Source organism: Podospora pseudopauciseta, chromosome 3 (genome assembly GCF_035222475.1).
Source record: "Podospora pseudopauciseta strain CBS 411.78 chromosome 3, whole genome shotgun sequence".
In the NCBI taxonomy this organism is placed as follows: Eukaryota; Fungi; Ascomycota; class Sordariomycetes; order Sordariales; family Podosporaceae; genus Podospora; species Podospora pseudopauciseta.
In genome coordinates this window covers 1,772,616-1,785,366 of record NC_085893.1, presented here as the reverse complement: position 1 = coordinate 1,785,366, position 12,751 = coordinate 1,772,616, and the positions used below count along the sequence as shown (strand labels likewise).

Genomic DNA, 12,751 nt, shown 5'->3' with positions numbered 1-12,751 from the left:
ATGATACACCTAGTACCATTCCAGCGCCCGAGTCCCACAGACTGAAGAAGCGGCGGACGTCTGAGACTGCTAGCATGGCAATCAGGGGGGAAGAGACGGTCTCCTCGGCTAGCAAGCCTTCAACTTCAACGATGATCAAGGCGTTGCCAGTTTTGGCCAAGACAGCAGCGGATTCACGGCCTAAAGCACAGGGCAAAGCGTCTGCATTGCCGTCCAGATCTTCAACCTCGAAGCCCCCAAAAACATCAGCAACGCCTATTCCGGTGCCAAAAGTCCCGGGTGCAAGGCCCGCAACGACGACTCCCACATCACAGCCCAGGACGCCCATCTCGCAGCACAACACCCCCGGCATGAGACCCCCGACGGCAACTCCCACCGCGGCTTCCGTCCCCAGGCTCTTCAATACAGCAGTTCCCCCATACCGAAAGGTCGGCGGCACAGTTACAAGCCAAGCTGGCGAAGAAAGCACCACGATCCCTCCTCTTCGGCCCAGCGACGCCAAACGGCGCAAGACACTGAAGCCTCCGTCTTCAACATCGACCAGCGGCAGCGCCCCTGCTCCCAAGACCACCACGAAGACCGGGAAGCGTGCCGGAACCAACAAGGCGAGGCCTTCTTAGGAGCAGGGTGAAAACACTTCGCTGGGCGAGAGGTATTCACCGATCCCAACCATGCCACGTCTGACACCACGCGCATATTCACGACCTACTGTTTGCTCTTTGAAGGCTGCTGCTGCGAGGGAGGGCAAGGAGGGAGAGCGGATTGTCGGGTAGTGATGTGAGGAGAATCAGGCTGGGGGAGAGAAGGAGGTTGGGAGAGTTATCTGAGGGGGTTGCTGAGTGGGACTGGAGGGGGTGTGAGAGAGAGGGAGAGACTGATGTGAGGTGGGTGAGAGCTGTTTTGAGCGCCGCTTACGGATGGTATCGAGGACCATGGCGGAGTTTTACTTGTCAGTTATTGTACGCATACTGAGTATGATTTGGGGAGCATTTTCAGCATTTGATATCAGAAAGTTGGACGAGGCAAGAGGGAAGAGAAAAGCATGGTCTGTGAGGGAAGAGATTTTGGCGGCTGGAAGGGTTGAGGCGATAAAAAGCTTGCTTTCAAGGTTGCCTTGCTTTCTCCAGAGCGGGGGAACATGGTGTACGGTTTAGGGTGGTGCGCATCAGATCTGTGTTGGGTTTGTTGGAAGAGGACTGGACGAGTTAGTAGGAGACTTTTTCTGGACTTGAAGGTGGAGGAGGATGGGGAGGGGGGTTTATATACGTGCGTTCAGTCTTTCTTTCTTGTGGGTTAGCTTAGTTTGATTTCGTTCTCAACTTTGTGGAAGGGGAGGAGCAAAGGGGTTGGGAGTGTGGGATTAGCTGTTGTGTGTTGGGTGTGAAATAGATAGATTGTAACTCATGGGATGTACATGTAAAGTTCTCACTGCGTGGAGGCCAAGTGATGAAGACATGATTGTAAAGCTCTCACACAGCAATCAAAACGCGGAGTCTTTTTCAGACTCGCGTTGGGCACTTCACATGCTGCCGGTCAAGTCTTACATAGACGCTGAATGCCATGTGTGTTGTCATCGGAGATTACATGCAGATATATACCAAGGCATGTAGCCATGTCAAACATCATGGACAGCTTAATCCGGGGTAAGCGATGGGTTAGGTTGATTCACCGATAGACCCCTGGCCCATCTCTGACTTACAGGACACACCTTCGGAACTCGCATCATTGGCACGGTCACCATCCGCGGACCATCTAACCCCAAACACCACCACCGGTTATGCGAACAACACCACTAAACCGATCGACTGGCCTAAAGTAGGGACACGGTTGGACTATTTTTTCAAGGGTTCCGTTTCGTTTTCCAGAAGCACAAAGCATAAAAACAAAGGAAATGAATGGGTATGGTTGTGGTTGGGCAAAGTAAGGCACGGATATCAATCACATGCCTGAGCCCACTGAAAGATCTTCCCCGGGTTTGTTTTCCAGGGGTTTTCTCTGTGGGGAAGTGGATCCCCTTTGGTTCGCGGAACGTTTTTGCGCTCGCGCGACCCGTGCCCGGCGTGCCGAGGCAAAACCACTCACCCACCTGTCAAGTTTGCCGCTGTTGATGGATGGGATGTGTCTCGTCTCCAGCAAATATACCCAATTAACACAATGTGGGGAAACACGAACATGGCATCACCAAAACGAGAACAGCTCATTTAATACACTTTTTGGTTCCATAACTTGGCGCAGAAGACAGATGGAATAATAATACTAGGGCCCAATGTCTGTTGTTGGTCTTTTCTTCTTGTTGCTGTGCGTGTTGACGACACCATAACAACCCCCAGCCACGCCGCCATACCATACCATCAATTCAGCCAGCCACACATGCGCCGACCCTTTGGATCCTCAACCCAACTCCGATAAACGTCCCCATTGCCAACGCATCCGATCGTTCGAGATTATCCATCACCCTTTCACAACCCTCAACCTTCCTCTGCCTATCCTTATCCTCATCCCCCTCCTCCTCCTTCCTCCTCCTTATCCCCCTCCTCGTCCTCGTCCTCGTCCTCCTCACCTCGCCAGATAGGCGGGGCAAGTATCATAGTTCAACATGTCAGACTCAGTCGGTATGTCCTCCTCCCTCCCCCCCCCCCTCTCCGCCATCACCACCACATCAACAACCTCCCACCTCCCGCCCCAAATACACGCACCCACTTACAACCTCTGCCACAGACCGCGTCTTCGTCCACGCGCTCGCCACCGTCAAAAAAATCCCCAAAACCGGCGCCTCCCGCCCCCCACCGACCGACCGGATGCGCCTCTACGGCCTCTACAAACAAGCAATGGAAGGCGACGTCGACGGCGTGATGGAGCGACCAACCTCGTCCTCCTTCCCCAACCCAGAAGAACTCGCGCGGGAGCAAGACAAGTGGGATGCTTGGAAGTCACAGACGGGATTGTCGCGGACGGAGGCAAAACGCCGCTACGTCGAGGCGTTGATCGAGACGATGCATAGGTATGCTAATACGCCCAATGCGCTTGAGTTGGTGAATGAGCTGGAGTTTGTGTGGAATCAGGTCAGGAGTAATGAGCCTAGTTCTGAGGAGGGGGGGAGTTCAATGGGGGAGGGGGGGAACGGGGGGCAGCAGCAGGGTAAGGGGCGAGGGGGGCTGGCGGGCTTTACGCAGGTCATCAGACGGTTTGGTGGAGGGAGGGTGGAGGAACAGCCGATGAGGGTTATAAGTCCTATGAGCGAGCCGGATGAGAGCGAGGCCAGGATGGTGGAGCTGGCCGGGGAGGATGGGGAGGAGAATGAGGGGGGGTTTAGGGGGAGGAGCGATAAACGGTCCAAAAGGATGGAGCGGGCGATTGTGAGGTTGTCGGCTGAAATCGCCGCGTTGAGGGAGCAGATTGCTACGGGAAGGGAGTGGAGGACGAAGAAGGATAGGGGGTTGGGGGCGTGGGTGAGCTGGGGGTTTTGGGGGGCGGTGAAGCATTTTACTGTTGATCTGCTTCTGCTTGTTCTGCTGCTTGTTTGGATGAGGAAGAGGAAGGACAGGAGGTTCGAGGATCACGTGAGGGGGTTGTTCAGGTTGGGGAGGGAGTATGCTCGGAAGATACTGCCTTCGAGATGAGGAGGGGGGTTTCAAGAGACGGTCTCTTGCTGCTGGGAACACAGGACCGGTATTGCGAGGGATGAGACGTAACTCCTTCTGGGCCCTGCCTTCTGGATGGACGATATAGATCAGCCCACGGCAGCTTGCTACCTACAGCTGCCGGCCGACAGCAGCGCCAAACGAGCCCTCAACACAAGCGTCAAGGGCATCATCATCAAGCGGACATCCATCGAGACAGGGGCCCAGCCCAAGCCCCCTATACCAAACCCGATCATACTACACCAAAAGCCACGACGGACGACCCTCCAAAGCCAGTGATCCCCCAATCCTTCTCCCAGACGAGAAAGTAGGGATCTCCTGAGCAGGCAGGCACACTTCAGTCAAGCCATCGTGGCCATCTTATGTACGGCTTCAAAACATTCGCCCATCAAATCTGATGGAAACAACAACACGCCCGCCTCAGTTCCAACCTCCACAAAAACCCGGAAGTACACCTGCAATGCAGCAACAGAAAGGCTGCCTGAAAATGGCACGCTGTCACAGCAACAGACGCGCACACCACCACACACCACAGGAGCCGAAAAGATGCTCTCACATTCTTTTGCCAACAAACACATTCCCTTTGCACATATGTTTAGATACACTTAGATAACTTGATACCGGCGGGTGGTTATTGTGATGCGTTTATGACAAACAATGAATTTTGGAAACGAATTGGTTCTCTGGCGGTATCAAATTACTTCATGCATCCACATCGTGTCATCGCCAGTAGGCACACTTCACGTGTATGACCATGAATGAACCCTTCGCACACAACACACCTCTTTCCCCAATCACTCCTCCTCCTTCCCCTCCTCCTCCTTCCCCTCCTCCTCCTCCGTCGTCCTCTCAATGGCCCTCTTGGCCATATAAGCCCTCTTCCTCTCCACCAACCTCCCCACCACCATCGGATGCCCACAAGCCTTCTCCGCCGCCCTGTGCCCGGCACTCTTCTTGCCAAAATCCCACGCCTCCCCCAGCAAAAGATTATCCTCCCCCCACCCCGTGAAATACACGCCAATCCCAAACTGCGGCTGCTTATCCACAAACCTCTCCCCCGTCCCAGGCAAATCCTTGTACTCAATCCTGACACAACTGGCCCCGATCAGCTGCTCCAGCCTCACCTTCGGATTCTGCTCCTTGTCGATCATCCGTCCCCCGCCCTCCTCAACCTTGATCTCCGCCTTCAACAACGGTCCCCACAACGCCTTCAACCAAACCACAGCATTTTTGTACCCATTGACAAGATCAGACCTTATCACCCCCCCGACATACGCCTCAAAAATATCCGCCAGGGCCTTCTCCTTCTTTTTGGCGTGGGCCGTGCTGCCGTTCGGTCTGCCTGTCAGATTGAACTCGCTGGGGAAGTTTGCTCTCTTGTCAAGGCCGTACCGGACCGAAAAGGCGGAGAGGGTTGAGTTGCGGATGAGGAGCTCGCGACGGCGGGACATTTCACCTTCGGGGATGGAGGGGAAGGTGGCGAAGATGAGTTCCGAGGCGATGAGCTCGAGGTAGACGTCGCCTATCCATTCTAGGCGCTCGTAGGAGAGGTCGGAGGGGGATTTTTTTTGCCCGGAGTGGGTGAGCGCTGCGGTTTCGAGGGTAGGGGAGAGGATGGGGGGCAAGGGGGGGAGGTGGGAGGGGAGGGTGGGGGTTGTCCATTTTGTACAGAGGGTTATGGGGGAGAATTCTGGGGCCGAGATGGAGGGGGTCGGCGCTGAGGAGGAGGAGGAGGAAGATGGTTTTTGGCGTTTGGGGGCGCGGGCGGAGGTGTCCTGGATTGTGGGCGGGCTGGTGGCGGCGGGCGCTTTTCTTTTGGACATTTTGTGTGTGTGGTGGGGGTTGCTGATTGAGATGTGAAAAGGTTCTAGGTGAGAAAGGGAGGTGTTTGCTGGTGAAGAGAACCTTGATGTCTGCTTTGAGAGTCAGGCAATGCGCGCTAGGATCGATGTTCGTGGCGGCCAAAGAATCAACGTTGTGAGATGAGCGGCTTACAAGCAGAAAATGAGATTTCCTCAGCAGAAAACGCTGCCGTCGCTGTGAAAGTCGAGGTTGATGAAACTATCCTGCTTTTGAAAGAAGTCCCAAGGGTAGCGGGAAGGTTGATGGAAAGATATCTTGGCGCTGCAGACAAGGGTATCTGCCGCCCCACTCTTACCGCCTCTGTGATTGGCGGGCCCACACTTATCGCCAAAGATCTCTCAACGTCAAGCGTCGTCGACTCTCGAAGAGAGCGGCTCGAATTGCGACAAATCGTCCACGTAACGGCAAGATGTCGGTCCCACGCGCGAGGTTACTGCAGCTCATGGAGGTGAGAACACTCTGCTATCCACCCGTCAACCTCGGTCGCTAACCCCGACTCCCCAGGCTCGCTGCAAGCTCTTCGAAACCACCTTCAACCCCGACGGCATCCGCGCCGGCAACAAGATCTTGAGACAGCGCCTCAAGGGCCCCGCCCTCGCCGGATACTACCCACGAAGGATATGGACCATGCAGGAGTTCCAGGCCGAGTTCAGGGATCTTCACCTCTTGGTTGACGACGAGAAGGAGCTGGACCGTTTCGAACATGTTTCTCTGTGGGTTTTCGGCATTGGGATAGCTGGGGTGCTTGTGTGGTCTGACATGTCGCAGTCTGAAAGCGCGCGGGAAGGGTGCGCCCAAGAAGAAGAACTCTGCTCCCGGTATGTTGGTCTGGGTGCTGCGGCGGAAGGTCAGCATGCTAACCGTACACAGATCACAAGAAGAAAAAATGATTGCTTGGAGCGACGGACGATGCCCACGATCTCATGTGTATTACTACTGTATAGAAGAAGGTAAAAAAAATATACCCGGGTTTTTGGAACATATTACCATTCTCGGTGCTGGAGTCGTGGCTGTGTTGCTTGCGTTCCCAGCCAGGTATTGTGGCCTTTTCTTGCCTTTGATCATGTTCTGTACGGTTGGGCTCAACCCATCATTTCCCCCTGCTTTTGTTGCTGCATATTACTGTCTGCCGACGGCACTGAAGCTGCTTACCCAGCAAAAGCAACATTGCCGTTACAGCGTCAATGTAGCAGATCGGATGATTTACATGCTCAACGCATCGACGTGATACCTCTGAGCGAGGTGATGAAACTGGAAACCTCCAATCGTGTGCCTTGCCTCGTCGCTGACGGCTATCGAGGCAGTCACGTCCACGGGTCCCTTCCGCCATATCCCTCCCTACCCTTTCCCACAGTTACCGACGCTGTGGCCACCCATTCGGCCGGGTCGTCCGGTCATTGGCTGCCCGGTAAGCAGTCGTCCCTTCCCCTTGAGCTGCCGTCTGATGTTGAGATGCTACATGTGAGACTCAAGCCTGCTCCGTTCGCCGGTCCTCCACTGCTCCGCCGATTCCAGCCTTCAGACGAGACGGTAACTGGCTCCCTCATCTGTCCTGTCTGTAGAATCGGCCAGCCGCCCCCTGCTGTTGTTCTTTCCTCCTACACCAAACAACGGCTTTCCCTGGGCTTCCACCTCCCCTATACGACCAAGCCCGACTCAACTACGCTCTTTACCACGCATCTCCAGCATCTCGGCCACGTTTTATAAAAGGTTCTTGATCGAGGACGAACCTTCGGCGCACCACCGCAGAGGCAATCATCGATCAAAACCAGATCTCGGTCCCGACGGGCTAACTTTTTATCTCAACCCGGTCCGCACCTTCCCTTCGACCAGGTCGCCTCACCTGCCCAGCGGAAGATTCGCGTCTGCCTCGTCGGTGGTGGAGCGGCAGACTGCCCGACCGTCTGCTCTACTTACTCCTCCGCCATCTGGCCTCTCTGCCTTTTCACCACAAACCATCAACTGCCATCTACTTCTTCTTTTTTGCTAGGTACACCTGGACCATATTCTCACCTTGTCAGATCACATTGGATCAAGTAATTTGAATCGTCGGCTCTGTCTAATCCCGCACCGCCACCATCGGGTTCTGGACCATGTCGACCGCAGCCATGAGCGGCTCTCCCACGGAGCGACGTACCCAGGCTTCCAAGAGCTGCTCCCACGATGAAAACTCCAAAAACTCTGACGAGTTTGCGGCCCACTCATCTCAGGCATTGCCCCTCCGCATTCACTCGCTGCACAGACAGGCAATGGATAAGTTTCTGACCCGCTCTGCAACAGGACGGCAGCTCCCTTCCCGTCTCCCTCAAGAAGAACGTCAGCGCCCTCAGCACCTCGAAGCTGGCCAACCAGAGCTATCCAAAGGTTGGTGCTGCCACTCAACTCTCCTGTCAAAGATTGGACTGATCATAACAGAAGGTGAAGATCAAACACGAGCCGCCTCCGTCCGACTCATACCCCATGGAGAAACTCTACGCCAAGATTTCCGAGCAGCAGTCTGCCATCTTGCAGCATCAGAGCGACATGCGCAAGGCTTCGGACGAGGATGCTGTGCACACCAGAGCCCTGGACCACCAGTCGTCCTGCAGCTCTCTGCCCATCACGCCCGCCACGGATGGCTTCCCTTCGTCGCAAACTGCCCCCACCACTCGACCTGCCAGCGCCGCCCAGAACGAGACGCAGGCCAGCACCGAGGAGGTTTTGCGTTTGAAGCTCGAGCTCGCTCAAGCTCACAACCACATCTCACGCCTCGAGTCGCAGAACCGCTACGGTCTTGAGAGTGGGCGCGTCACCCCAGCTCTTGGTATCGTCGAATCCGACTTTGCCTCGTCGATTACCGGCGCTGTCTCCCCGATTGCTCGGGCTCTCTCGGGAGGTCCGACTTGCGGCAGCTCCGCCAAGCTGCCTTATCTTCGCGAGCCGGGCTGGCTTGTTCCCGACGATGCCCGCGCCGAGATTCCCGAGCCCATGTCGACAGGAGGCATGAGCCGCGCTCGCGGTATCTGGAACAAGCAGCCTTCTTATCCCAGTCAGTTCCCCCAGACCACCGCCGTGTCAGGTGCGCCCCAGGCGACTCCCTGGACCGATCCCCGCGCTCCCACCGCAGGGTACGAAACCTCATACAACCACACAGGCCTGGAGGTGTATCGCCAGGATCGAGCTCCGCCTGACCAGGAGATGATGAGGCCCATGGGACGCCGCACCAATCGCTATGACAGCCGCTACGCTCCCTCGTCCAACTACAGCGGCGGCTTCAACATGAATGCTGGCCCCTATGACAGCACCGCTCTCAGCTATCCCTACGGCAATCAGGCCCCCATGGCCGGCGGCATGGGCTTGGGGATGTATCCCCCCTACCCGCAGCAACAGGTTGGGTCTCCACTCTCACCCCATGCCACCGAGTTCACCTCCTCTTCCCAGGGACCCTGGGGAAAGACTGAGGTGAGCTTCAAACGGGCTATTGCTTGAAGCATCATACTGACGCTTGAATTGCAGTCCATTTCCAGCGAAGGCCAGACCTACGTCTCTGCCACGACCGAGCCTCTCAACTATCGCCGCCTTCTTGACCGCAACGTCACTTGCGACTGGAAGTACATCGTCGACAAGATTGTGTGCAACAATGACCAGCAAGCCTCCATCTTTCTGCAGCAAAAGCTCAAGGTCGGCACCCCTGACCAAAAGTACGACATCGTGGAGGCGATTGTTGCCCAGGCCTACCCCTTGATGGTCAACCGGTTCGGCAACTTCTTGGTGCAGCGTTGCTTTGAGCATGGCACCCCGGAACAGGTGGTCAAGATTGCCGAGGCGATTCGCGGAAACACTCTGAATCTCTCGATGGACCCCTTTGGCTGCCATGTGGTTCAGAAGGCCTTCGATTCGGTGCCCGAGGAGTACAAGGCCATCATGGTTCACGAGCTGCTGCGCCGGATTCCCGAGACGGTCATTCACCGTTATGCTTGCCACGTCTGGCAGAAGCTGTTCGAGCTGCGTTGGACCGAGTCTCCTCCCCAGATCATGAAGTATGTCAACGAGTCGCTGCGCGGCATGTGGCACGAGGTTGCCTTGGGCGAGACGGGTAGTTTGGTTGTGCAGAACATCTTTGAGAATTGTTTGGAGGAGGACAAGGTTTGTGCTGTCATGTTGCTCTGCGGTGCTGGCGATCGCTAACATGGATGTCTACAGCGTCCTTGCATTGAGGAGGTGCTTGCCAATATCGACATTGTCGCTCACGGCCAGTTTGGCAACTGGTGCATCCAGCACATCTGCGAGCATGGCGCCCCAGCTGACCGCAGCCGAGCCATCGACCATGTCATTCGATATGCCGCCGAGTACAGCATGGACCAGTTTGCGTCCAAGGTGGTCGAGAAGTGTCTGAAGATTGGTGGCCCCGAGTTTCTGGGCCGCTATCTTGACCGTGTCTGCGAGGGCCGGCATGAACGTCCCCGCATTCCCCTAATCGACATCGCCAGCGATCAGTACGGTAACTATCTCATCCAGTACATCTTGACGCACGCCAACCCCCAGCATCGCGAGATTGTCGCCGCTCATATTCGCAAGCACATGGTGTCTCTCCGTGGCTCCAAGTTTGGTTCCCGTGTCGGCATGCTCTGCACCAACCACGCCGTCGCCACCCGGCCTGGTCCTGGTGTTGGTCCCTCCTCCATGGCGGCCATTCGTCCTAGTCGCCCCTATGGAGGTGGTGGTGGTGGTGGTGGCGGTGGTGGTGGCGGTGGTGGTGCCGCGTACCGCTAAGATTTGATCCGCGATCTGAAGAAGCATTTCTTTTTCCTCTTCTCTCGGCCACATTCATCGTCCGAGTCCATTCGTGTCTTTTTTTTTTTTCTTTTCTGTATTACGACCATGATTTTCGTAATCGTTCTTTCGACGAGTTGACCCACACCATATTCGTCTCGGTTCTTCACCCAACATCTTCGCCAGCAGCTAATCTTAGAGATCACCCGACATCCTACGCTCGGGAGGCTACTGCCCGTTCGAGTGCTTTGGACACTTCATGATTAGTGTTTTGCGACATCAACGGTTTGCGGCTTTGCAACCTTCTTTAAAGGGGACGGGGGAATCTGTTCTGTCCGATCTAATGGGGACAGCGACCTACCAAACCCTCGGGGTGGGCCGCGCCTGGCAATCGTTTTCATTCAAATATAACTGTGAGAAATCATTTTCTTGGGGAGCAAGGTTTGACAAATGTGGGGGTACAAGAACAAAAAAGAAGGGGGAAGTTGTGGAGGATAATGACGGGAGACTGCCTTTTCTTTTTAGTCCTGGATGGACGTGTTGTTGTTGATGCTCAGCAGATGCATGGCCTGCAATGGATTAACTTGGCCTTGTCCATGTAACAAATAGATACAAACCCATAGTCAATCCTTAATGAGCTCTTATTCTTATGTATGCTGCTCTGTTGTCATGATGACATGTGTAGAATGGCAGTTTTAGGTACCTCATGTAATGCTGATTTCAACTCGTCAAAGATAATAATTACTAACGATCATGGCAAAACAACAGATTCACGCTCGCCCGCTTGCCTTTCTCCTCCAACTTGTCAATTTCAGACTCGAACCCAACTCAGCCCTCTACACCAGAGGCTCAGGAACAGGAACAGTAACATTGAACCTCTCGCTCCAGGGGTCAGCTCTCCAGTCAGTTTCGGGCTCGTACTCGGTGACCTCGCCGAATCTTTTTGTCAGTGCCGTACCATTGGGGTATTTCTGCTTGATGAACTCGTAGATGAGATCTATTCCTGCCGTGACCTGTTTTTTTTCCCGTAAGGGTATCATTGTCAATCTTTTTTCCCTTTTTTTTTTTTTTTTTTTTTTTTTTTTTTGGTTTGTTTGGTTTTTTTTTTTCCTGCATGATGATGTTTTGAGGCGGGGGACAACTTACACCACTGCTGCTCCAAACCTTGCCATCTTCAACCCACCTCGCGGGCGCGACCCATTTCACCTTTGGCCCCATGGCCGTCATGGAATTCCAGGCCGCCTTGTTGGTCGTCGCGCGGCGGCCGTCGAGGACGCCGGATTGGGCGGCGATGCCGGAGCCGGTGCATATTGTGATTAGGTATTGGAGCTTGGGGAAGACAGAGCGGATGAAGGCTATTTCGGGGCCGAGGTCGGGGGATCGGGCGCCGGGGCCGCCGGGGATGATGAGGACTTGGAGGTTGGATGGGGGGGAGGTGAGGGTGTGGGTTGGGGAGATGGTGGGCCAGAAGGTGGATCTGTGGGTGTTCATCATTGCCGAGGCGGGCTCGGAGGTTACGGGGAGAAGGGTGCGGGAGAGGAGGGTGAGGGTTAGGTGGCGGTTGTGCTAGGGGGAGGTTAGTTAGTGGGATGGGAAAGGGGGAAGAAAGGGGAGGGGGGGCTTACGGCTAGGAGTTGGAGGGTGTCGAGGGGGCCGTAGATGTCTAGCGGTTGGAAGGCGCGGATGAGGAGGACGCCGTAGTGGGTTGGGGGTTCTTCTGAGGGGGGGGTGATGGGGATGGGGAGGGGGTTGCCTTTTCCTTTTGCTTTGCCGTGTTGTGGGGAGGCGAGGACTGAAGAGGTGAGTAAGAGGGTGGTGAGAAGTCCGATGAGGGATGAGTTGGGCTTCATTTTGAAGAGGTGTGAGAGTGTTCTCCCAAACAAAAGATGAAGTTTTTCTTTTCCCCCAGTGGTCGATGAGAGATCAGTTTCTTGAAAACCAATCAGTCCGCAGTAGACAAGTTAGATCCAGCGTGAAAAGAAAACCTGGGATGCCAGTGTGAGAAGAAGATGCCGCCTTTTATACACACAACTCTCGATGAAACCCTTCCTTCCCCTTGTAGCTCTCCTCAGCTTCTTCTTCACTAACAAACAAGAAACTCTCCACGGAAAGAGATGGTCCGTCAAAAAAATCAATAAAAAAAGACCTTCACCTGACGGCCTACATCATTCAATAGGCAACGTTTCCAACGGTGAGGGTACGAACCCGCGCGTACACAGTCTATCGGACATTACCCAACGCCACGATTGGCTGGCTCGAACTCGCCGTTATTATAACAAACTATCCAGTTCGCACTTGAGTCGTTCCCTAACTACCAACCGACGTCTGAGTAAGCATCCCCAGTACCTGGATTGTGAGCTGTGTTGCAGGGGGGCAGTAGAGAGAGAAAGAGCAGGTTTTCTCACGATGGTTACACACACACACACACACACATATATATATATATATATATCCCCCTACATCCTGCATGCCTACACCTTGCATGCCTACACCTT

General features: G+C 54.9%; 6 protein-coding genes across 6 annotated transcripts; 4 read left to right on the top strand and 2 right to left on the bottom strand.

The window, feature by feature from the left end:
• Positions 1-2,088: 2,088 nt before the first annotated feature.
• On the top strand, positions 2,089-3,620 carry QC763_305030 (uncharacterized protein; the record flags this gene model as incomplete). Its single annotated transcript, XM_062910951.1, has 3 exons — positions 2,089-2,612; positions 2,719-3,062; positions 3,138-3,620. The coding sequence occupies exons 1-3, from the start codon at positions 2,597-2,599 to the stop codon at positions 3,618-3,620; spliced, it is 843 nt and encodes a 280-aa protein (XP_062766940.1). The 5' UTR covers positions 2,089-2,596.
• Positions 3,621-4,435: 815 nt separating this feature from the next.
• On the bottom strand, positions 4,436-5,464 carry QC763_305020 (uncharacterized protein; the record flags this gene model as incomplete). Its single annotated transcript, XM_062910950.1, has 1 exon — positions 4,436-5,464. The coding sequence occupies one exon, from the start codon at positions 5,462-5,464 to the stop codon at positions 4,436-4,438; it is 1,029 nt and encodes a 342-aa protein (XP_062766939.1).
• Positions 5,465-5,827: 363 nt separating this feature from the next.
• Positions 5,828-6,394, top strand: QC763_305010 (uncharacterized protein; the record flags this gene model as incomplete). Its single annotated transcript, XM_062910949.1, has 4 exons — positions 5,828-5,952; positions 6,009-6,217; positions 6,273-6,322; positions 6,375-6,394. Exons 1-4 carry the CDS (start codon positions 5,914-5,916, stop codon positions 6,392-6,394), a joined length of 318 nt encoding a protein of 105 aa, XP_062766938.1. The 5' UTR covers positions 5,828-5,913.
• A 1,570-nt stretch (positions 6,395-7,964) lies between these two features.
• Positions 7,965-10,256, top strand: QC763_305000 (uncharacterized protein; the record flags this gene model as incomplete). Its single annotated transcript, XM_062910948.1, has 3 exons — positions 7,965-8,945; positions 9,000-9,629; positions 9,687-10,256. 3 exons carry the CDS (start codon positions 7,965-7,967, stop codon positions 10,254-10,256), a joined length of 2,181 nt encoding a protein of 726 aa, XP_062766937.1.
• Positions 10,257-10,889: 633 nt separating this feature from the next.
• Positions 10,890-11,246, top strand: QC763_0052490 (uncharacterized protein; the record flags this gene model as incomplete). Its single annotated transcript, XM_062905778.1, has 2 exons — positions 10,890-10,907; positions 11,025-11,246. The coding sequence occupies 2 exons, from the start codon at positions 10,890-10,892 to the stop codon at positions 11,244-11,246; spliced, it is 240 nt and encodes a 79-aa protein (XP_062766936.1).
• Positions 11,020-12,106, bottom strand: QC763_0052480 (uncharacterized protein; the record flags this gene model as incomplete). The annotated part of the gene is made up of 3 exons (XM_062905777.1): positions 11,020-11,269; positions 11,403-11,822; positions 11,882-12,106. The coding sequence occupies 3 exons, from the start codon at positions 12,104-12,106 to the stop codon at positions 11,093-11,095; spliced, it is 822 nt and encodes a 273-aa protein (XP_062766935.1). The 3' UTR covers positions 11,020-11,092.
• Between the last annotated feature and the right edge of the window lie 645 nt (positions 12,107-12,751).